Below are 22,606 nucleotides of genomic sequence, written 5' to 3' on the forward strand. Positions count from 1 at the left end.
AATGTATGACAGAAAACACGATGTATCCATTCATGATTGGTTGACTCCTTTGTGATATCATTATCCCAATTACCAGGGAGGCATTGCCCATCCTAATCCCCTCTTGCTGTGGGACTGTAACCTATCTGCACCATACATTTAAAGCAGTATCATACCAGAGAAGCCTTCCCCAAAGAATTATGGGAAGTTTGTTAAGGTTGCTGCCGGTTGCTAGGAGGCTATTACCACCTTCACAAAACTGCAAGTTTTAATGGTTTAATGATCCATACCTCTTCCCAGGGAATTCTGGGCATTGAAGCGCTGTGAAGGAAATTGGGGTCTGTGGGTTAAACCACAGAGCCTAGGACTTGCCGATCAGAAGGTCGGCAGTTCGAATCCCTGCGACAGGGTGAGCTCCCGTTGCTTGGTCCCTGCTCCTGCCAACCTAGCAGTTCAAAAGCACGTCAAAGTGCAAGTAGATAAATAGGTACCGCTCTGGTGGGAAGGTAAACGGCGTTTCCGTGCACTGCTCTGGTTTGCCAGAAGCGGCTTAGTCATGCTGGCCACATGACCCGGAAGCTGTACACCGGCTCCCTCGGCCAATAAAGCGAGATGAGCGTCGCAACCCCCGAGTCCGCCATGACTGGACCTAATGGTCAGGGGTCCCTTTACCTTTGAGAACACTGCACTCTTAACAAAGTTAGGGCTGCCGTATGTCAAAGTCTGAATGGACATGCGGCCGGGGGGGGGGGGGATTTCCGAAAAGGCGCTTTGTCCTGGATCAATGAAAAATCACTTTTTTGGGGGGGGGGAAAGCTCAACCATTTCCGGATCTTCCTAAAATAAAGCTCAACAATTTTGGAGTCTTCCTAAAAAAGCTTTTTATTCCCTTTCAATTCATATGGAGAAGTCACACAGAACCAGATCTAAGTCCTATTCATGCAACATATTTTTTTTTACTTTTTGAAAAATGGCTTCAATACATAACAAAGTACTTCATTGAAATCTAGCTAACTTGGGATCAGATCAGCGGAATTCAAACACCATCCAATCTCTACTTCTCCTCTGCCGTGTCCCAGCGACACCCCTGCCAGCTTTCTATACGAGTCCGCGGCTCCGGATCACCGGGATCCTTCTGTATCCAAGCCGCGCCGCCCACTTCTTTTCTCCCCGCCTCCACCCGCACCAAACCACGTGCGCCCCAGGATGGTAAACAACACGGAGGCGGGGCTCGACGGAGAGCCGCTTCGCGATTGGTCTTCTCCTCCCCGCTGCCCAATGAGGCGAAGGGAAGGGGTGGGCCTCTTCTCGGGCCGCCGCTTCTAAACAGAAGGCGAGAGTTTCGAGACGCTCCCTTCGCCGAGCGCCGGTTGCGCCCTGGGGGAGACAAAGCGGAGCGTGAGCGGCCGAGGCGGCGCCGCAGCTCCCAGGGACCGTCGGCTAATTCTGAGCCGGAAGTCGGGCTGCCTGGCCGGCTTCATGGCGCGCTGGGGCGGCGGCGCCTCGTCCAAGGGCCCCGCGAGGGCCGCGGAAAGAGAAGGGAAAGGCGGCGAGAAGGCCTCGTCCGAGAGGCGGAGGCTGAAGGAGGCGGTGGCTGAGCGGCTGAGGCAGGATGTGGAAAGGTAGGAGGAGGAGACCCCAACATGGGCGAGCGCTTTCTTTTAGGAGACCGCCCAAATGGTTGAGCTTATTTTGAGGAAACCATCGGGATTATTGAGCTTTTTTTTATTTATAAAAATTTTTATTTATAAAAATTTTATTTATATTTATTTGTGGAGATTCTTTGTAGGAAGGCCCCCAATTTGTGGAGACTTTTCTTTTAGGAAGACCCCACAGTTGTTGAATTCTTCTTTACAAAAAACACTTGATTGACTTGCCTGTGATCAAGAACAAAGGGCCACCTTTTGGAAATAACCCCCCCCCATGTCAATTCCACGTTTGAAATCCCAGTACTCTTAGGAAAATCCAGACGTGTGTCAGCCCTAGACTTGGTACAAGAAAGTGGGGAGGGGGTCACATGCACTCACCTTCAGGCCAATCTGCAGGATGTTCTTAGCATCACTAAACCCCGGTGTGGCTCTTCCCATGTGCAGGTTGCTTAGGAGAGGGGCATGTGGGAAGCAACAGCACAGGCAGTCCCAACATGCACATGACCCCCCCCCCGTTTGGCGCCTGCTAGTTTTGCCACCCCCACCCCATTTTCTTCATAAATCACCCAAGGTGTTTGTAATGCACGAATAGAACCATTGAAGTATAAAAGCACCGTGATTTCTCCATTATAATATAAAGTAAGCAAATAAACTGTTATTAGTGCAATTATCTGAGCTTTTTTATGGAGACTACCAGGCATAGGTGCCTGAGCACCCACAAAATTCCCCATGAAGGGGCCAGGCAACCAAAAATTTTGGTGCCAGGGCCATGCACGCAGCCCTGTGCACACAACCCTTTTACCAAGGTGTGGCGATCACTCAGGGTCCCTGGACATTTCAACATCTATTGGTCACTGTGCCACCACCCAAGCCCTACCTGGTACAATACCGAGTCCAGTCAGGGTTAAATTGGAACATAAACTTCTGTTTATTTATTGCAGTTTAACAAGTGTGTGGTTTCATAAACAGTATCGGTCAATTACAGTCATGGGGTGCCTATCCAGACCTATAACTTCCGCTACCTGCTCTCACTCACTAAACCACCTCTCAGATATTTACTTGTCTTCCTAGCTCCTAACTGTTCCTGACTCAGGTTATTTCACTACACTACCTCAACCTACCCACAGACTCTATCCCAATCCACTCCCACTCCAACCAACTCCCCAACTCCCAAGGAACTCCTCCCTTCGCCCCTCCCAGAGCTGGTTTTATAGTCCCTCTGACTCCACCCCCTGGGTTCTGATTGAGTAACCTGTTTAACTATTTCACCTCCAGCACTCTCATATGTTAACGTCACACGGGGTTGCTTATTAATCATGCAATTTTAGAGTTGGAAGGTATCATGAGAGTCATCTAGTCCAACTCCCTTCGACGCAGGAATCTCTTGCTTAACGTGGCGTTTCAAACTCATTATTCCGAGATTAAGAGCCTCATATGCTATCGTCTGAGCTATTCCAGCTGATGGAATAATTGTTCCTCCCTGGAGACTAATTGCTAGGGGATGCCCTTCTGGGACCTGTTTTTCCATCAGTGCTTTGGAAAGAACTTTCTATCAAGGAGGAGGTCGCTTTCCCGAGTCCTCCCTCCAAGCTTCTAATAATTCACACGTAGGCACCAAATGGATTATCAGACTTTATTGGCATCTTCTCTAGCACCAGCTACAGACGTCAAATGGCAGCCTAATCTACGGCATGTTCTCTCCTCCCCTCGCCAGGTTAACTCGAAGATTTATAGGGGCTGGGGAATGCTGGCAGCCAGCCAGCCCCATCACCTGCTCCCACTTCAGGAACTAATTGCTACCACCTGCCTGAGGGGCCCCACCCAGTGATACTTGTTTACAGAATCACTACTTCATGACACTTTCATTCTCCACTCCTTGGAGAAAGTTGCAGTTTTCAAGATTTGAGAAAAAGCAAGGGATGGATGCAGGCTTCAGCATGCTCCAAGTAGGTCCACTGAAATAATGGGGCATAAGTAGTTGTCACGGCTAACTTAAATCCCATTGGTTTCAGGGGGTCTGTTCTTGCCATGTCTGAGCTCCTGTCTGCACGATACATTTAAAGCAGCATCATACCACGTTAAACAGTCATGGCTTCCCCCAAAGAATTCTGGGAGCTGTAGGTGGTTCAGAATTGCTTAGAGTCACTAGGAGACCCGTATTGACCTCCCAGAGCTCCAATTCTTAGAGTAGTTAAATAATCGGTTCTTCCCAGGGCACACTAGGAATTGTGCCTCTGTGCAGAATCTCAGCAAGAAAAAAGCTCCCTGCCTCGCCTGCTCTCTGAAGCTACAGCTTTCCCAGTAGCTAAACAGAAATGAAAGGTAAAGAAAGAAAGAAATTGCAAGTCTTGGAATAGCAAGAAGCAGGGAGAGAGAAAACACAGGAGAGGAAGTGAGTTTCGCAATGGGCCTGGTTGTTCGTATTATCGAACAGCTGGATGTGAGTCCGATCCGGTGCTGGCGCCAGGTTTGGGGTTGCTGTTGGGCAAAATCTCTGTGGGGGACCCTTCCATAAGTTGCTCACTTCATTTTCCTTCCAGTGCCCACTTGCTTGTGCCTTTTCTCAGGGTCTTGTCTGTGCAGCTGTCCTGGGGGAAAAATAAGCATAAAGCACTGTGGCTTGCTCTTGTCAGCTCACACAGGTCAACAGGACAGCAAGGAGGAATAGGAGGGCACCTCCACAGGTTGGTATGTACTGAGCAGGTGACCAGTCATTCTGGCTGTTGGTGCCACCCCTGTTCCAGTTAATTTCCGTGCCACCTACCATCTGGGTAGCTGGTTATTGGAGGATGGCATGTGAGCAAGCATAGCACTTTGTTTTAGACGTCCAAGAAAGAAACATATTCTGAACTCCATTTTGAGCTCAATGTTTGATGCTCTCTCTGTTGTGTTTCACAGGCTTCTTAAGGAAGAAATCCAAACTGATGTCACTTTCCATGTTGGCGGCGCTTTCTTCCGAGCTCACAAGGGAGTGCTTCTAGCAAGAGTTCCCAGTTTTTTCTCCCATGTTGCTGGAAGAGTGTTAAACAGTCCAAACCATGGTGAAGTTTTGTATCTGGAGAATTTGGAACCCTCTGAATTTAAAACATTCCTGCAGTAAGTTTCCACTCTCACCTGCCCCCTTAAAAAATGTAATTCGAGCCAGTATTGTGATAGATCTGGTGACAGTTAAGAAACTTGTTTTCAGCCTGGTAGTTTTGATAGCAGACCATCAGTTTGTCCAATTATAATGGTTCTCTAGGCATCAAGGAATGATCCTGCTACTTAGATTGGGGAACAAGGAATTTGGGAAGAGTGAATTCTCCCACCCACCCCACTCTACGATATGTTAAAAGAATGGTGCCCCACCTTTTTTTTTTTAACACTGTAGATATGAACCCATAACCAATCATCAACAGACCAGAATATATATTTTTGATACGTCTGTTTCTTAATATTTGACAATATGAAATTGGAAGGGAGGTAGCTAAAGTGGAGGTAAAAGGGGTAGCTGACAGAGTGATGGCCAGCAAGTTGTAAGAATGTACTTAACTGCAAGATGACTATGGGATAGTCTTAGTACTCATGAATTAAATGGAAAGAGGTGTGATTTGCATTGAGTAACAATGGTCTGCTTTCTCCATGAAACTGCATTTCCTCATGCCTACTGGCTAGTTAGATGACTTTGTTAAAAAGGTTATTTTTTCATTAGAGATGCTTCTTGTATGTGGGAGAGAAACTCTTCTCTTTCTTAGAATTTTAAATGTTTTCACCAAGGATATATGAAAGAACTATAATGTCTATTCTACATTTTCTGCAAACTTATGCTCACTACTTGAGAGTAAGTGTGTGACTTGGGGAGCAACCCTAAGACCCTGGCTATCACACATTGTGGCAATTAGTTCCATAAGTAAATTACATACTCTGTGAGAAAGTATTTTTCTTTTGTCTGTACCAAATTTACCACCAATCAATTTTATTGGGTGATGTGGGCGACCTGGAGCAAGGCCTCAGTGTTTGGTCTCTGTTCCTTGTTCCAGCTCTCTCACTCCAATGGAAGTTACTGGTTGCATATCCAATAATTTCTGCACCATTCATGAATTTATAAAGTTACTTCAATTTGGTACCTCAGAGAGGTGGCAGAATGCCCTTGATCTGAGACTCTGAGGCAGTGTTAGAAACTCAGATATATAATCTAATTGCCAAATGGCACCTTAAACCTAAGTTACGGTTTCCACAATGGAATGTCTAGGCACCTTTTTTGCAGTTGAACTTCCTATTATTACTACTACTACTATTATTATTAATTTCTCTACCACTTTATATTTTAAAGAAAAAAATCTCAAAAAGGTTTACAACACATTAAAAGATCAAATAAAGCAACCCAGAATAAAACAAATGCTAGCTTCCAGGAAACTCTTCAGAACCTTCTTTAAGTGACATTTGGCTTTCCTCAGATTTATTTACCTAGTGCCCCATAGCAGAAGAAATATAGGAAGTCAGCGTGGTGTAGTGCTTAGAGTGTCTGACTAGGACATGGGAGATCAGGGTTCAAATTTGAAGCTCACTGGGTGACCTTGGAGCCAGTCGCAACCTCTTAACCTGCCTCACAAGGTCACTGTAGAGATTAATGGAGGAGGATGAGCCATTTACTCCTTGGAAGAAAAGGTGAGATGTAAATGCAACAAATAAGTAATTCTTCTGACCTGCTTAAGGAAGCTGGAGGGGCCAGCCAGATGGAGCGGTTATTTGCCAACATCCACATGGTCCCAAATGGACCAGCACCTGGTGCCTGGCTAATTTCTGAGGTTGTCAGAGGGTGGTTTAGCTCGTCCTCAGGTTGTCTGCAAGTGTGCACCTTTATTTTGCTCCAAACAAGTGAATGGTTCCAATTTACAGATGTGTAAAGCCCTCCAGTGTTGGGGATGCTAGAATCCTCCTGGGGTTCCTAAGTGTCTTTGCACAAATCCAGCACCTGGGAGAGCTCATTACAATATAGAGGCTCCCTTTGTGGCTGTGCTGAATGTTACACTCGTCATCAAGACTGGGTAATTTGTCAAAATCAAGACACGTTCTTAGATAATTTTCTGGTTCTTTAATCCTCTCCTTTAGAGGATTGGTGTTCCTCACAGGATGCAGGGCAGGTCATTTTTTATGTGGCCCAGAAGCCAATTGCTACATGAAATGCGCGAGAAGCGGGATTGATGCTTTTATTGCTCTTGCTGAGTGGGAGTCTCTTCTGTTGACAGGTTTCTTCAACTGAGGTTAAGTGACATGGCCGCTGAGAGCCTGTGGTATATTGGAGAACTGCATATTAGACATTCCCTTTGTAATGTAAAGAGTGAGCAGCATATTGCTTAATTAAATGTGATTTTCAGGCCTGCAGGGAAGAGGCTATGCTAATTCAAGCTATTTTTTAGAACAGACATCCTACTTTTACAGAGATTCCCAGGGAATACCACAGTTTTTGATTACCAGATTATTATTATTATTTGCCCATATTTAGATGGGGCAAAACAGTAGTTACATCAGCTTTACAGGTTAGAGGTAGAAGACCGTGAATTCCTATTTTAATTTTAACCACCCTGCTGTAATTATTCCCCGTTTCCCACTTAAAAATAAAATAAAATCCATTCCATTTCTTACCCTTCTGTCTTGTAAACTTGACAGTGTTCTGGTTTTTAATAGGACCTGTGCAAATCTAAGTGTGAATGCCATTGGCCGTGCCACCAATTAAAAAGGAGAAATGCTGTTCTCACTGTACGTACAGCTTGACAAGTAAAAGATTTTTGTCAATTCCAATTAGCAGCTGCATAATTGAATGAATTGGCGCAATGCAGGAAACTTTGGAAAAATAGAGCAATGGAATTTTTACTCTTCCCAACAGACAGCAAAAGCAAAGGTTTGCATTACAGCTGTGTGTGTGAAAATAATTTCCCCCTGTATTCTGAAATACAAATATGCAAAAGCTTCCTAGAGAACTTTAATAAGGAAAAAACAATAGATTGACAGGACTATCGTTCAAATTTAGCATTCCAATATATGTAGCAAATAAGCTTATTTATCACTAAAAAGAATCTCTTGTGAATATGTCTCCTTTCAGCTGAATGAAAGTAATTTTCAGTATATTTGCCATCTGTCTCAGTTTGACAGGCAGTTTATCAGGAGCAGGTACTCAGCTGGTTTTCAATATTTGGAAACCAGTGTTTTTGCTGTGGTTATTAGCAAAGAGTTCTGTTTTGGTTCTTTGTACCAAGCCTCTGGTATTAGAATGAAGAGGCAGGATTTTGAAATGTGTGAGGCTTTGGATTTGCATTTTATCCACATTGGAGAAATTTGCAGGTGTAAAACGATGTATTCTTCCCAACAATTAAATTTTCCCTCTTTGAGAAATAGAGTGGTCTTGCTAACATTGCCAAGTCATGCAGGATATTTTTTACACATCTGGAACTGAATCCTGAGTTCCATTGGCTTTTATCACAGGAGTACTGCAGTGCAGCAAAAACAGCTGTGGTCAGAAACTATACTACTGTACTAGGATTTGCACAAGAAAACTAGTAATATGTGGTTATGCAAATATTTGCAAGTCTAGGCTATGATCCTTATCAACACTATAACGTTAACAGAAATTGTAAATGTTGGTAATGCTGTACGGTCTGATTATATTGTTAAGTTAGCCCAGTTTGGTTGAAATTGATTTCAGTCTATTTGTACAGTTTACTTTTGTGAGTCGGAGTCTTTAAGCGTAATTGAATTTCCTTATCGCTATCTGTAGCTTGCGAAATGAAACAAAATCTATATGTGGAAATAAGGATTTTTATCAGTTTCAGCAGCTATTAGAGGCAGTAATCCTATTTCTGGATTTTTAATTTATTTTGGGGGCGAGGGGGTATCTTCTATTTCATCCTTGTGTCCTTCAGTAAAAAAAAATGTATTTAAAGCTTTGTTTTTCAAACGCCCGACTCATTTTAATTCTTCTTTGAAAGCAGTTCTTTTATTCTGTCTTAATTGTTTTCCCATTCTTCAAATGTTCAGGAAGATAAAGCTTACGATTCAGTCCTACATATGCCTACTCAGCATGGTATGTAGGATTGCAGCCTTAATTTCAAATTTGACATTTTTAGTGAAAAAAGTTTGCAGTTGGAGCCTCATTACCCCGTATAATCGACATCACCCAAACCTCAAATCCAACTTACCGTATTTTTCGCTCTATAGGACACACTTTTTCCCCTCCAAAAATTAAGGGGAAATGTGTGTGCTTCCAATGGAGCGAATGCAGGCTCCTTGGCTTCAGCGATAGCAACGCGAAGCCTCCGAAGCGCAGAGGGAGTGCTCCCTCCACGCTCCGGAGGCTTCGTGTTGCTTTCCCTGAAGCCTGGAGAGCGAGAGGGATTGGTGCGCACCAACCCCTCTCGCTCTCCAGGCTTCAGGGATAGCCGCCTGAAGACTCTCCTGGCTTCAGCGAAAGGAACCTGAAGCCTCCGGAGCGCAGTGGGAACTTGCGCTGCGCTCTGAAGACTTCAGGGATAGCTGCCTGAAGCCTCCGGAGCGCAGCGGGAGGTCCCGCTTCGCTCCGGAGGCTTCGGGTCCCTTTTGCTGAAGCCGGGAGAGCAAGACTCTCCTGGCTTCAGCAGAGAGGGAGAGCTGCGCAGCGCCCCTTCAGCCAAGCGGGAAGAGAAATGGAAGGGGCTCCGTTTCTCCTGCCGCTTCGCTGAAGGGGCGCTGAGCAGAGAGGGGGAGAATATTTTTTTCTTGTTCTCCACCTCTAAAACAAGGTGCGTCCTATGGTCGGGTGCGTCCTATAGAGCGAAAAATATGGTGGTACTTTGAGTCTCTAATGGGCTTTGTCTATTGCTGGTGTCCTCTTGTTATAAATACAGTGGTACCTCGGGTTACAGATGCTGCAGGTTACAGACTCCGCTAACCCAGAAATAGTACCTTGGGTTAAGAACTTTGTTTCAGGATGGATGAGAACAGAAATCGCATGGCAGCAGCACGGCGGCAGCAGGAAGCCCCATTAGCTAAAGTGGTACCCCAGGTTAAGAACAGTTTCAGGTTAAGAATGGACCTCCAGAACGAATTAAGTTCTTAACCCGAGGTACCACTGTACCAGTTCCTGACAACAGATTGTTCCTGTCCATTTGAACTTCTGGTTATCATCAAGTTTCTTGGTAGATTCACAAGGTATTTAAATAAATCCTTTATTTGCACAGCGCTGACTTCAATAACAGCCCAAGAACTCCCTTTATCCAGAGCTGCTGGTCACTGGCGACAGCCTCTTGTTACTCTTTGCTACCCATTGTACCCCTTCACCAGCCACTGAATAGCTCCATTGGTTAGAGTGTGGTGCTGATAATGCCAAGGCTGCAGGTCCGATCCCCATATGGGACAGCTGTGTATTCTTTCAGGGGGTTGGATGAGATGATCCTCAGGGTCTCTTCCATCTCTACAGTTCTATGATTCTGTTTGGGACAGGTTGGTCTGACTGAGGAACCGAGACAGAATCATCTGCTTTAGAGCCTTACAGTAGCAGCCCGTGTGATGGGGCACAACTGCCTTCCAAACAGGGCTGTCCCTGCTGCTTGCCTGGGTGTGCATGTTCAGGTGGCGGGAGCACTGGGTTGGTTCTGCTAGTGCAGCTGCACAGTCCCAATGTTGCTGCTCCATCTGGGTGATCTGCAGTGATCAGGAGTGCAGTTCAGCCTCACCATGTGTGCTGCTCCTAGGACCTACAGTTGTACCTCGGGTTAAGAACTTAATTCGTTCCGGAGGTCCGTTCTTAACCTGAAACTGTTCTTAACCTGAGACACCACTTTAGCTAATGGGGCCTCCCGCTGCCGCCACACCGCCGGAACACGATTTCTGTTCTCATCCTGAAGCAAAGTTCTTAACCCGAGGTACTATTTCTGAGTTAGCGGAGTCTGTAACCTGAAGAGTCTGTAACCCGAGGTACCATTGTATTATTATTATTATTGCTATTGTTATTATTATTATTATTTATTCATTTCATTTCTATATTGCTTTATATTTTTAAGAAAAAAAATCTCAAAGTGGGTTACAACACATTAAAACATCAAAGGAACCAAGCCGCAATAAAACAAAGTCAAATATAAAGTATACAGTCAAGGCAACATAATTAACAGTAAAAACAAAAACATTATCTTAAAGATTTCAAAATAAAACATTACAAAGGATGTCAACTATAGAATATGTATCTTATGCATACAAAGTTAACAAACAAAAAAATCTTAAACATTTCATTTTTTAAAAAACTTTTATTTATGCAGTTTTAGCAGCTTTTATACACACATTGTACAGTATCCATCACTCCTCTTTTTGGAAGACTTCCCAATCCATCTCTCTGTGGCATTCTATGGAAATCTTGATCTGCTGCATATTCTAATATTTCACCCATTATCATCTCATGTCTTCCTTTTTTGTTATCTGCTGCTCATAGGTTAACTCATAAGTTAAATTATATATTGTACCCTCTTAAGATAATTTCCAAAACACCTCCACTCCTCTTTAAATTGTCCTTATTCCTTAGTTTTCATGGTCATGGTTACTAATTCTATGTATTCGATCAATTTGTTTGGCCAAGTTTCCTTCGTGGGTATCTCTTCTTCTTTCCATTTTTCCGTATATACTATTCTAGCTGCAGCAGTCACACACAGAAAGACATTGAGTGCCTTTTTTGGAATGTCATTGCCTATCATCCCTATGAGAAAGGCCTCTGGTCTTTTGGGAAATGTGAGTTTTATGATCATTTCCCAATACTCTCTAGCATGTTTACACGACCACCACAAATCAGCTTTAATATTCAATATCGGTATCAATCTTTATTTTGGTCACAGACCATCGTAAGATAAAAGCGTACGGACAAACTGAACACATCAGACTTAAAGCAGGTAAGGGGTAAAAACTAATCATCTTAAACATTTCAAAAGGAAACATTGCTAAATAAATATAAAATGCAAATAATTTAAAACGGCATAATTACCAAGAGAATAAAATACTATCATAAGCATAGAACACATCTGCTGCTGTTGCTGCCAGTCCTGCCAATGGTAGTTCATGGTGGCTGGTGGCTATAGAAGCTCAGGCTTGGTGGCCTGGGTCTGTGCTAAGAAACAACCAATATATATTGGTTGCGTATTGATATTGGCTCCAATGTGTCACCTGACCTCCACGGAGCAGAAAGCAATAATAGCGTCTACAGTGCTGCTGCTTTTTTTTCTAGAAAAAGAGGTGCAGGAACTCCCACCTTTTGGAACAGACAACCCAACGTTGTTGAGCTTTTGTGTTTTTAGACAGTCTTTTTTCTTATAAAAGCAAGCCTTTGTCCACGTATGAATTTTCTGAAAGGCAGGACTTCTGCAGGGGTTTTTTTTGCATTAGTAGCTGCTATCGGGAATTGGTCTGCTCTAGGAGAGTGAAGGCGACATGGGTTGTTTTCCACAACACAGCGTCTTGCTCCCAATGTGCTTCAGTTGTTGTGAGATCGGCGAGTGCTGCCTCCCGTGGCTAGGTCAATGCAGCAGGGAATACTGCAGTGTTCTTGGGCAGATAGAGAGAACTCCACAAATATTAAACATTTATTAACCTGGCCAATTATAATAGATTGAAACGTACGGAGAACTCTCCCTACTTCAAAAAGCACAGAAGCTTCCGAGTTGCATTAAAATACAGAGCATGAGTACATAGTCTGCCTGCTTTCTCAATTCTGCTGTATTTCTGTCCTCCTTTTTATATAGACATTTCAGCTTCCTGTCTCGAGCAGCTTCAGAATGGCTGGTATCGTTTAGCTTGTTTACTGCTAAGGTTGTCATTCCTTTTAGCTTCTGTTCTACATGCTATTTTTAAAGTTATTGTTTGTTTGTAATGGAAAAATTCAAAGTGATGTGTACCTTGTCTCCGAATGAAGGGGCATGGAAGTCTTAATGCTGTTTTGTTTTCCTCCTGCTCCATAATAGAGATGTGTAGTGTAGCTCTCAGTCTAGCAGATCCAGAAGAAATTCTAGGATCAGCTATTTTGTGTATGTGGAAGGTCCATAAGCACAGGATTGGATCATAGGGCCATTTAACACAGCATTCTCTTTCCTGCAGAGGCCAATCGGATGCCTCTGTGGGGCACAGAAAACCAACAACTCTCCCATCTTGTTATTCACTTCTCCCACCTGCAGTAATTGGTATTTACTGCCACCTTTTGCTTCATCTGCCCAACACTGTCCATTGGGCTTGCGCAAGCCAGACTTGCCCTGCTAATATGCACTATGCTGGTGAACCGTTCCTTAACGTTGTCATCTCCTAGTGTCACTTTCATGGCTAAATTTCCTCTACGTACTTACCAGGTCTGCTGCTAGGAGTCTTCAGTCTGCAGACAGCAGAAGTTACGCTCCATGGATTCCATGCTGCACCTTCTGCAGAGAGGGACTTGGATTTCTAACTCAAAAGCTATCATGTCTTGCTGCAAATGTTCTGTAACCATGTAAGTCGGCAAAGTTTTTGTGGCTTGGGCTGGTTCACAGTCCCGCAGACGCTGCAGTGGGCCAGAGTGCGCATGCACATGCATGCGCAAACGCTATTTCCGGCACGGAGGAGGCGTGTGCAGCTTCCCATTGGCTGCAGGAGCTTCCTGCAGCCAATGGGAAACCGGCCAGCATCGCAGAAGGCAGTCCCCACTCTGCTCTCCGCCAGTTTAGTGCAGTGCATGGGAACCGGGCAACGGGGTCCCCGAGTGGGCAGTGGGGGTCCATGGGCCGGTTAAACGACCCCCATTGGCCGCTTGTGCCCATGGGCCTTAGGTTGCCGACCCCTGATGTAAGAGATCTCTAAGCTGCTTGTTATATTAGCTGGGGCAAGTATATGAAAGAAGGGTCATTCTGGCAGGAACAGACTTTGGTAATCTTTCGTAATATGGCGCTCTGTACAAAGCCAAAATTTGACACTCTCAAAAGGATCTCTTCAATTATGGATCTTCTCAAATTTGCACCCCCTTGGCTGGGCCCCTCCATGCAGGGGAACCTTCCCCCCCCCCCCACATCACCCTAAATCCGGCGTTGATTCCGGACTGTTTATTGTTATGCTTTCATTATTTCTAATGAAACCTTAGTTAATAATCCTGTGCTCTTAACTGGAGGAGATTCTCTGTAATCTTGTCTCATCCCACGTTAACGCCTTTTGTCTTTTTGGCCTAGTTGCTGCAAAAGTATGTGTTTAACTTGAGGTGGATAGGATAGTCAGAGATGGAAAGTTGGCAGCATTTCGTTGACCATCTCTTCCCGATTATGAAATGCTGTTCCCCAGAGAAGCTTACCTGCTGCCAAGAATGATGTATTTTTAGTGCCACATTAAATTGACTTTAGATTCGTAGGGTCTGTTAGTTTTTATGCTTTATTTATATTCAGTTTCTTGCTGAACTGCTGGTGTGTGTGTGTGTGTGTGTGTGTGTGTGTGTGTGTTTTTAACAGGATCTTTGGAGAGTGTTAAATATTGTTTCTATAGGTTTCACTAAGTCTTTGGACGGAAGAGCAGGGGAAGGGAACAGTGAGATGCACTGCTGTTTTAACCCAAGAGGCCTGAGGTAGCCAACATGGAATCTTTCAGGTGTTGTTGGATTCCAACTCCCATCAGCCCCAGTCAGCATGGCCGGTGGTCAGGGATGATGGGAATTGTAGTCCAACAACATCTGGAGGGCACTGTGTTGCAACAGTTGGTAGCTTTTGCATCATATGTGTCTTTTAGGGTGAATGGGTAGCTCTTTTCTCCCCAGATTTACTAATCTGCTCCAGGTATTGGGGTAAACTGCAAGGTGCTTTGTTTGTTTTTTTAGAGATGGAGACAGCTTGTCAAATGTGCGTGGAGAAGTGCAAAGAAGAGAAATGGGTGTTTGATTCAGAGGCAAATGCACGTGTCATTTGGGGGGTAGTGACTGGGGGAGGCTGAGTTCACAAAAACATGGCACTGACCCCCTATTTAAAGGTGCCTCTGTATGCTCCCAGGAGTTTCGGGGTGATCTTACAGAAAACCTGCATCTTGTCTTTTTCTGCAGAATGATTTGTAATTCAAGGCATGTGGGTAAATAGTGATTTAAATAAAAAAGAAGGTTGACCCCAGTGTCTTTAGGTAGAGCATGGGACAGAGTCAGACCTGCTTTCCCAAAGCTGTTTCAATTCCCATGGGCCAAACACAACTCCAGAATCCAGAGAGATGTATGTGATGCTGCTTCTCCTCCCTCTTCCAGCAAGAAGCATTCCAGTTGGAAGGAAATGGACTTTGTTCTTCCCTTCCCCAAATGCTGTACTTTCCCCCATAAGAATGAACAGCAGCTGTTCAATCTATGGGAGGAAGTTATGGGGTGCCCTTGGGGGACTTGGTCTGTTGAATAAACCTGTGCCCCTTGGGCAATGAGAATCAAACTTGGACTTGTCCTCACAGCTTGCAATCAGTTTATTGGTCATGCTAGAGTGTGACAGAATATGTAGAAATGACTATTTCTCCTTTCCTGCATAGGCCAAAGTCATTATTTGTTTATTGCGTTGTTGGAAAGCCTGTCAACCCCACAAGTGATGATCAAGATTTTAGCAGTCCAGTCAGCGTACTCTCCCAAAGGGGAGAAGAATTTTGCAACCTTAATTTAGATGACTGTCTGATAACGGAGTGTTACAGCTTCCAGGCAGGAAGATTATCTTGTATTTTCCTGGAATTATTATAAATTGACTAATAAATACAGACAAGTTTCATCTGATTGCAGTGCACAGTTTAGAATGTCTGTCTGGAGGTTGTTTTCAGAACAGATTTGGACAAGAGTGTTTATGCCTTAAAGGACACAGCATACTCTTTAACACTCCATAAATTCATGCATATTGCCAAGCAAGTCTTTCAAGGAAATAGTTATCTGGAAGTCTTCCCCCCAAAAACTAGCCTGAGTTATTTAGCTACTCAGAGGCAATCCTGTTTTTCTTGTTTTTTTAAACACCCTTGCCCTTTATGGCTTTCTTGAAGGTTGCATGACACTTTTGTCTGTCTTGTTGTAAAAGACTTTGAGAACTGATGAGGCTGTTTTTGTTATTGTTGGCAGTAAATGAACACTTTAGAGGGGAAAACCAGGAAGTGATCCAAAGGGCTGCTCATTCTAAGTCTACATCACAGGATCTTCAAGTTATAATCTGGCATGTTTGGGTCGTGCTTTTTTTCCTGTGCATATCCCCATGCAGCTGTATTTTATGTACATCTTCTCTCGCTAGGTCTGCTTGAATCTGATTATGCTGGGATAATGTGGTTCTCTATCAGATGCACGGTTGCGAGTTTGCTTTTTAAATAGGCCAGAAAGTAACACGGGGGGGGGGGGGGAAGCAAACAAAAAAATGGTTATAGTTAAGCATAATCTCTGTTGCATGCATGGGCCCTCCCTGTAGAATAACTAGTTTTTGAAACTATTGAATCATTCTAGATGATTGTGCATAGGAACATAGAAAACTGCCTTATGCTGAGTTAGGCAATTGGTCTATTGAACCCAGTATTTTTCGCATGGTCTGGCAGTGGCTTTCCACTTTTTCAAGTGGGGATTTCTCTCCCAGCCTTACCTGAAGATTCTGGGAATTAAACCTGGAACTTTTGATCTACAGTAGCATGGAGGTGTGGCTCTTCCCCCATTATCAAATCTTCAACAACTAGTTTCTTGATCAGCAATTTGTTTCCTTCGTCAGCCACTTTCAGAGAGGTTGGGAACGCTGGTCTGGTCTTGAATTGCCCATCCTTTAAAGCTGCCTTTTTTATTTCTAGAATGACAACTAAGAAGCCAGATGGCAGAAGCCTCATGGACCAGGTTTGGTTCAGGGATGTTGCATTGTAAAGTACTATTTCTCTAGCAGATGTGCTATTAGGAAAATACACTTTTAAGATGTACCTGGGATATATTTTTTTCTCCTGGTTGAATTAATTTGCAATAACTGCTGTTTTTAAAATGTCTTGGATTTTTGAGTACTCTGTATATTAAAATATAATTAGGTTTTAGTGTTTGGCGCAGCCTCACTTACCGAAATGATTGAGATGGAGGGCAAGTAAAGCAATGTATTGTGGTATTATTAGATTTCAATTGCAGGGCAGGGTTCTGTTTTGCTATTTGTTTTGGACAACTACTTAAGGATAGGCACCATTAACTTCACGAGATTTGGCAGTCAAAACCACCTTTTGAATTATGCAGTGCGTAAAACTTTATATGAAGTCTGATCCTTTGCAGGCGTCCTCAGAGGCAAGTCCCATTGAAGTCAGTGGGACTCCCTTCCAAATATATGTGCATGGGATTACAGCCTGACTCTCTCTTCCTAGGGTCGTGTATTCATCCGGAAACGTCAAAGAGTCTGAGCAAGCGATTCTCAAGAAAGAAATATCAAAGCCTAGCTCCACAAAGGAACATGAAAGTATGGACGTCAGCAATCTGCTGAATGGTGAAATATTCGCTGGACAGTGCCTAGAAAATCATGAAAGGACATCTGGTTATCAGTATTCCTTAAGTGGAGCCCTAGAAACAGAAGCTGCTGCTTCCCCTTTTATTGCAAATGAAATTCCTGGAGAAGATGCTGCTGCTGCTGCTGTTGATGCTGAAGGCAATGCAGTTGTGTCAGGTGAGGTTAAACCGGTGGCGTTTGGATTTCCTTTTGTTACTTAAATGCCAGTGTGGGTTTGTTAACCATCTGAAACAAGGTTTGCCGTTGCTGCGCTTGCAATGTCGAGTTTAATATTCTTCGCTGTAACTTGGCTCCTAAGTAATGAGCCTTGTGCTGTTTAGACAGGACTGTAGGGATGTGTAGCCACAGCAGCTCTTACACCCACCTAATGTGTAAGAGCGGAGATGCTGTAGTGCCGAGCATTTTGTGGAGTTACGGAGTTTGCTTAAAGCATTGTTAGCCCACTCTTCCATTGGAAAGGTACCCTGAGGCTCACACAAGATCAATAAAAACAACAACCAAGGCATATTGTAAGCCTGCAGGCAAGATGTAACAGTGCGGTCCTACACATGTCTCTTCAGAAGTCCTGGTGAGTTCATCTTTCTCCAAAGTGGGTTTAGGATTGCAGACCATTTCCCGGACATGAGAACCGCCAGTACATGCCTTTGGGCTCAAACTCCATTTATTGACCCTCATCCAGCCCACAACTGTTCAGATTAGAGCTGGGCGATATCTGGTTTTCAACATTGTGATATCACCAGCTAGACACTGTGATATACCCATATATCACCCTGTCTGAAATAAGGGTGGAGCTATGTTGAGGCATTGGCTGGCATCCCAGTTTTTCCTGCATCATGATTTCTGTCGGTGCCTACTCTTGTGATTCGCTGCCCCTTGCAGATGGCAGGGGAGAACTGAGCCGGCAGAGTTACCAGGGTCTGCAGAAGTCGAGAGAAGCGTTGGCTGGCTTCGTGGTTTCCCCCACATTGTGATTTTCGCGTCGTGCACTCCCACACTGTGATTCACGATATATCGCCAAGTCAAAAAAATTTGAAACTGATACCACGATATGGACTTCAAACTGATTTTGGACAATATATGGATATATTGCCCAGCCCTAGTCCAGATCATGGACAGCCTCCCCTGGCTCAGCTGTTACATAGAAATAGGGCTGGATGGCATCAGCCCATTGATGACACTTTGCCCCCAAACAACTAATGACCACACTTGGTTGCTTTATATTGGGAACAAGTGGTACAGCATAGTGCAAACACTATGGCCCTGAAACTCATGATCCCAATGCTACTCTTACTGACCGGACTGTGAATTAACATCTCCAGGGGAGGCCTTGAGGGTGTTCTGGATGCTTGGGGGAAAGTCTCAGGGTGTATCCCTGTCTATGGAATAAACTCCCCTACAAAGTGCAGTAAGCGCCAGTGTTAACATTTGTCAGCAACTGAAGACACACCTCTTTCCCCATGCATTTGGGAGGGATTGAGGTTTTAGAGATGTTCAGATGTTCAGGGATTGAGGTTTTAGAGATGTTCCTTTTTTATTACCTGTTTCCTATGTTATTGAGGCTGTATATTTTATTAATGTGAAATTCCACAGAGCTTTTCTTTTAGGATATGTTTCTATTCCAGGACCTTATGGTGGAGGATGGTCTCATAACAATTCATTTTTCTTCGTTCCAGATGATTCTAAAATAGAAACAGCATCTTGCTTAGGAAAAGACCTATTGATGCTCTGCAAGAAATCTTGGTTTTCGGATCTTACTATATGGATTGACAGAAAACAATTTCAAGTGCACAGGTACTTCAAGAGACTAGCATTTTTTTAAAAGAAAGAAGAAGCTTGGTGCGTTTTTGGGGTGGGTGGAACATCTAGAAATGTCTGTGGGTTGTATCTAATTAAGCTATACTTGGAGTCAGTGGAGTAGACCCATTGACATTAATGACTTAGGTTAGTCATGTCCATTAATATCAGTGGGACTACTTTGAATAGGTTGCATTGCATACAGTTCAATATGTGTGATCTTTGATGGAGAAGAGCTAATCTAATACTAGATAAAACTGGCATTGATTTAGCAACAGTGTGTTGAGTTTTTAAATATTCCCCTCCTGCAAGGAAAGCTTAGTTTAGCGAGCGAGAGAAAAAGAATACAGCTGTTTGCTCCTTAAAGCTCTTGGTCCTCAAAATAAATAAGCAAACGTTTTACCAGAATAAATCATATTGAAAAGATTGCAGAGTGTTAATAGCTGAATTACTGTTAAGCTGCAGATCTGCCCTCAAAAGAGGTATTTCCTCATTTGGAAGGAAGATGAAAGATCTGTGATGGGGGGAAATTGTGGTGTTCTGTGTTCAAAGTGGGAGAAAACCCCAGGTGCCTAAGAATTTGAGAAATTCTTCCAGCCTTGTTTTGTGGATAATGAAAATGAATTGTGGATTAGCTGTTAACTGGAGGCATTTCAGAATGGTAGCATTTTTCCACATTCTGTGACAAATCAGATTAAATTGCCAGGGATCCTGGGAGAAATAAGTATGCAGTGAGCAGACACGCATTAGTAGGTAAAGGGCAAATAATTTCAACCTTTTTTAGCAGCTTTCCTAAAATAAATATTTGTATCTAGTAGAATAATGTTTACTCCCCCCACCCCACCCCACCCTTCCCTCTCTCAGGGCCATTTTATGTGCCAGATCTTGTTACTTTGCTGCTATGCTGAATGGGAGCTGGGCCGAAAGCTCTCAAGAGCACATCACTCTTCAAGGGTAAGTTGTTTTGCAAGTCGTATGGGAGCAAAGGTAGGCAATTTAAAATCACTGCAAATGCGGAGCAGCCATGCTGCATACCAAGCAATTCAAATTAATCTGTCCCGACTCTCTTATTTGGTGCAGTATATTTTGAGCGACAGTCCTAAATTTTGGCTAGTGGGAAACCTCTGTGAATTGAGAACCTGCATCTATCTATTTGCATCAAACCGTCAACTGGAAGAGTTAAAAATGGGAAAGTTCTTCATTGCAGTTAAATTCAATGAGGAAGTAACGTCCCTTCTCTGCTTTTAGCATGACTTGCTGACCTGTTAGATGGGTAGTAAACAAATTCTAAAGGCAATGTTGGAAAGACATTGCTGTGTCTTGCCTCCCTGGAACAAATTCTTTATAATAATAATAATAATAATAATAATAATAATAATTTATTATTTATACCCCGCCCATCTGGCTGGGCTTCCCCGGCCACTCTGGGCGGCTTCCAAAAGAATATTAAAATACTATAATACATCAAACATTAAAAGCTTCCCGAAACAGGGCTGCCTTCAGATGTCTTCTAAAAGCCTGGTAGTTGTTGTTCTCTTTGATATCTGGTGGGAGGGTGTTCCACAGGGAAGGCGCCACTACCGAGAAGGCCCTCTGCCTGGTTCCCTGTAACTTGGCTTCTCGCAGTGAGGGAACCGCCAGAAGGCCCTCGGTGCTGGACCTCAGTGTCCGGGTAGAACGATGGGGGTGGAGACGCTCCTTCAGATATACTGGACCAAGGCCGTTTAGGGCTTTAAAGGTCAGCACCAACACTTTGAATTGTGCTCGGAAACGTACTGGGAGCCAATGTAGGTCTTTCAAGACCGGTGTTATGTGGTCTCTGCGGCCGCTCCCAGTCACCAGTCTAGCTGCCGCGTTCTGGATTAGTTGTAGTTTCCGGGTCACCTTCAAAGGTAGCCCCACGTAGAGCACATTGCAGTAATCCAAGCAGGAGATAACCAGAGCATGCACCACTCTGGCGAGGCAGTCCGCAGGCAGATAGGGTCTCAGCCTGCGTACCAGATGGAGCTGGTAAACAGCTGCCCTGGACACAGATTTGACCTGTGCCTACAAATTCTTTGTAGGGGAACAGTTAGGGGCAGAGGTGCCAGCTTGCTAGGGTGACGGGGTTGGGCGGCGTCACACGGGTGAGCATCATGCCTCCGACAGCACTGATATGTGTCGGCACTGATGTGAACCATGCGTAAGGCTAATGGGAACCCATTTAAAACCACAATTGCGATGCTGGAATAATGGTATCTCTGGGGAGAGGTTTTTCTTGTCGCCCATGTCTCTCCCAGCGCCCGGGGATGTTATTGGGGTAGGCTATGTATGGGGGCGCTGTATTCCTACTAGTGCTAACGTTATGTGTGAGACCGCTTGGCCAGTATATTTTTTTGATGAGAACTTGGTACAGGGTGTCTATCAATTAGTGCTTGTTGGCAGGATTGTTGCAGTCTATATGTAAATTGAGATTTCTTTTCCTATGGAGTGGTTACCCCACTTAAATGACGTGTTACACAATTGCATATCCTGGTTTAAGGGACGCTTTAGTTAGCCTTGAATCAGGGCTGGCAACTACTCAACCATACTTGGGAGTTGGGGCCTGGTGCTCCAGAGAGGAGTGCAGATTCTTGAGGCTGTTGCCCATTTTACCTGGGAGCTGTCACTGGGCTTGTACTGGTCACTGTAGGTCTAACAGTTTAAGCAGGTTTTTGTAGCCATTTGTACAATAAGAGCAGCGCATATGGCGAATAGCAAAGCAAGCTGACTGCCTTGGTTCATGGATTACTTAACACTTGACTGTGGATTAAGAATTACGGATTCATAAAACTCCAAATCTGCTTTCCTTGTCACCTTAGAAAACGCATTAACTGAGCATTCCTTGTACAGGTGCTCTGACTTTTAATTTGTGCAATATTATACAGCCTTCCCTTTGAATAAGATCCATCTCAGCATAGTGATATTTTCCTTTGAGTAAACATGAGGTTTGCTCTGCACATATGTGGGGATATAAAGCTGTCATTGCACTGTGATGACGAAGTGAAAATAAAAACTAGCTTTCTTCTGCTCTTACATATGTTGAACATGGTTCTATATACCTGGTGGTGTGATGCTAGATGCTTTTCTTCCTCAGCCGAGTCAGATGCATCTTATCTGTGACAAAGCCCGTGACCACTTTTCCTATTGTCCTGGCTGGAAGTCAGGCAGCACCTATATTTCTTGACAGGGGGGAGTCTGTTTCACCAGAGTGTCTCAGATGGAACCACAGTCTCAGTATTTCTGATGATGGCGCTTAAGACCCGTTGACCAGGTTCAGCCAGAATGCCAAATCATGGTTTTGTTCTATGACAGGCATGTCCAATCACAAGTTGGCTTTGATCTACCAACATGTATCAAAAAATGGCAGTGATCTACCACTGTCTGAAGTCATTTGTTAAGTAAATAAATAAATGGATGGATGGATCTTTATTTCACAGATACAGTAGTTATGTTTGGATACCATTATGACAGATCCAAATAGTTACTAGGTGGACAAGTAGCTAAACAAGTGAGAAAAGTCAAACTGTATTTTTATATTAGTTTGCACAGATCTGAGGAGCCAGCTTCTCCCTGTCTCTCCCCTGTCAAAGGGAGCCGCACAGCTGATGTGGATCCCAATAGTGCTTGCCCGCACTAAGCCCACCTCCCCTTTTCCAGCAGCATTGCACAGACCTCTCCCCAGCTCCCTCGCACCTCCCTCTGTCTCCCTGCGCG

At 44.0% G+C, this 22,606-nt stretch overlaps 1 protein-coding gene across 6 annotated transcripts in view; it reads left to right on the forward strand.

Moving 5' to 3' along the window:
- Positions 1-1,279: 1,279 nt before the first annotated feature.
- The window catches only part of BTBD8 (BTB domain containing 8), a 43,708-nt gene continuing 22,381 nt past the window's right edge, over positions 1,280-22,606 (forward strand). The window contains exons 1-5 of one of the 6 annotated variants that reach the window (XM_081008487.1): positions 1,280-1,601; positions 4,527-4,724; positions 16,938-17,233; positions 18,751-18,868; positions 19,736-19,825. In XM_081008487.1, the coding sequence (XP_080864613.1) occupies positions 1,459-1,601; positions 4,527-4,724; positions 16,938-17,233; positions 18,751-18,868; positions 19,736-19,825 (845 nt within the window). In that variant the 5' untranslated portion in view covers positions 1,280-1,458. Of the gene's footprint in view, positions 1,602-4,526; positions 4,725-16,937; positions 17,234-18,444; positions 18,483-18,747; positions 18,869-19,735; positions 19,826-22,606 lie in introns of those variants that run through there. The other 5 variants (XM_081008488.1, XM_081008489.1, XM_081008490.1 and 2 more) reach the window with 5 other exon arrangements.

This window comes from Podarcis pityusensis (genome assembly GCF_964106645.2).
Source record: "Podarcis pityusensis genome assembly, chromosome: 6".
In the NCBI taxonomy this organism is placed as follows: Eukaryota; Metazoa; Chordata; class Lepidosauria; order Squamata; family Lacertidae; genus Podarcis; species Podarcis pityusensis.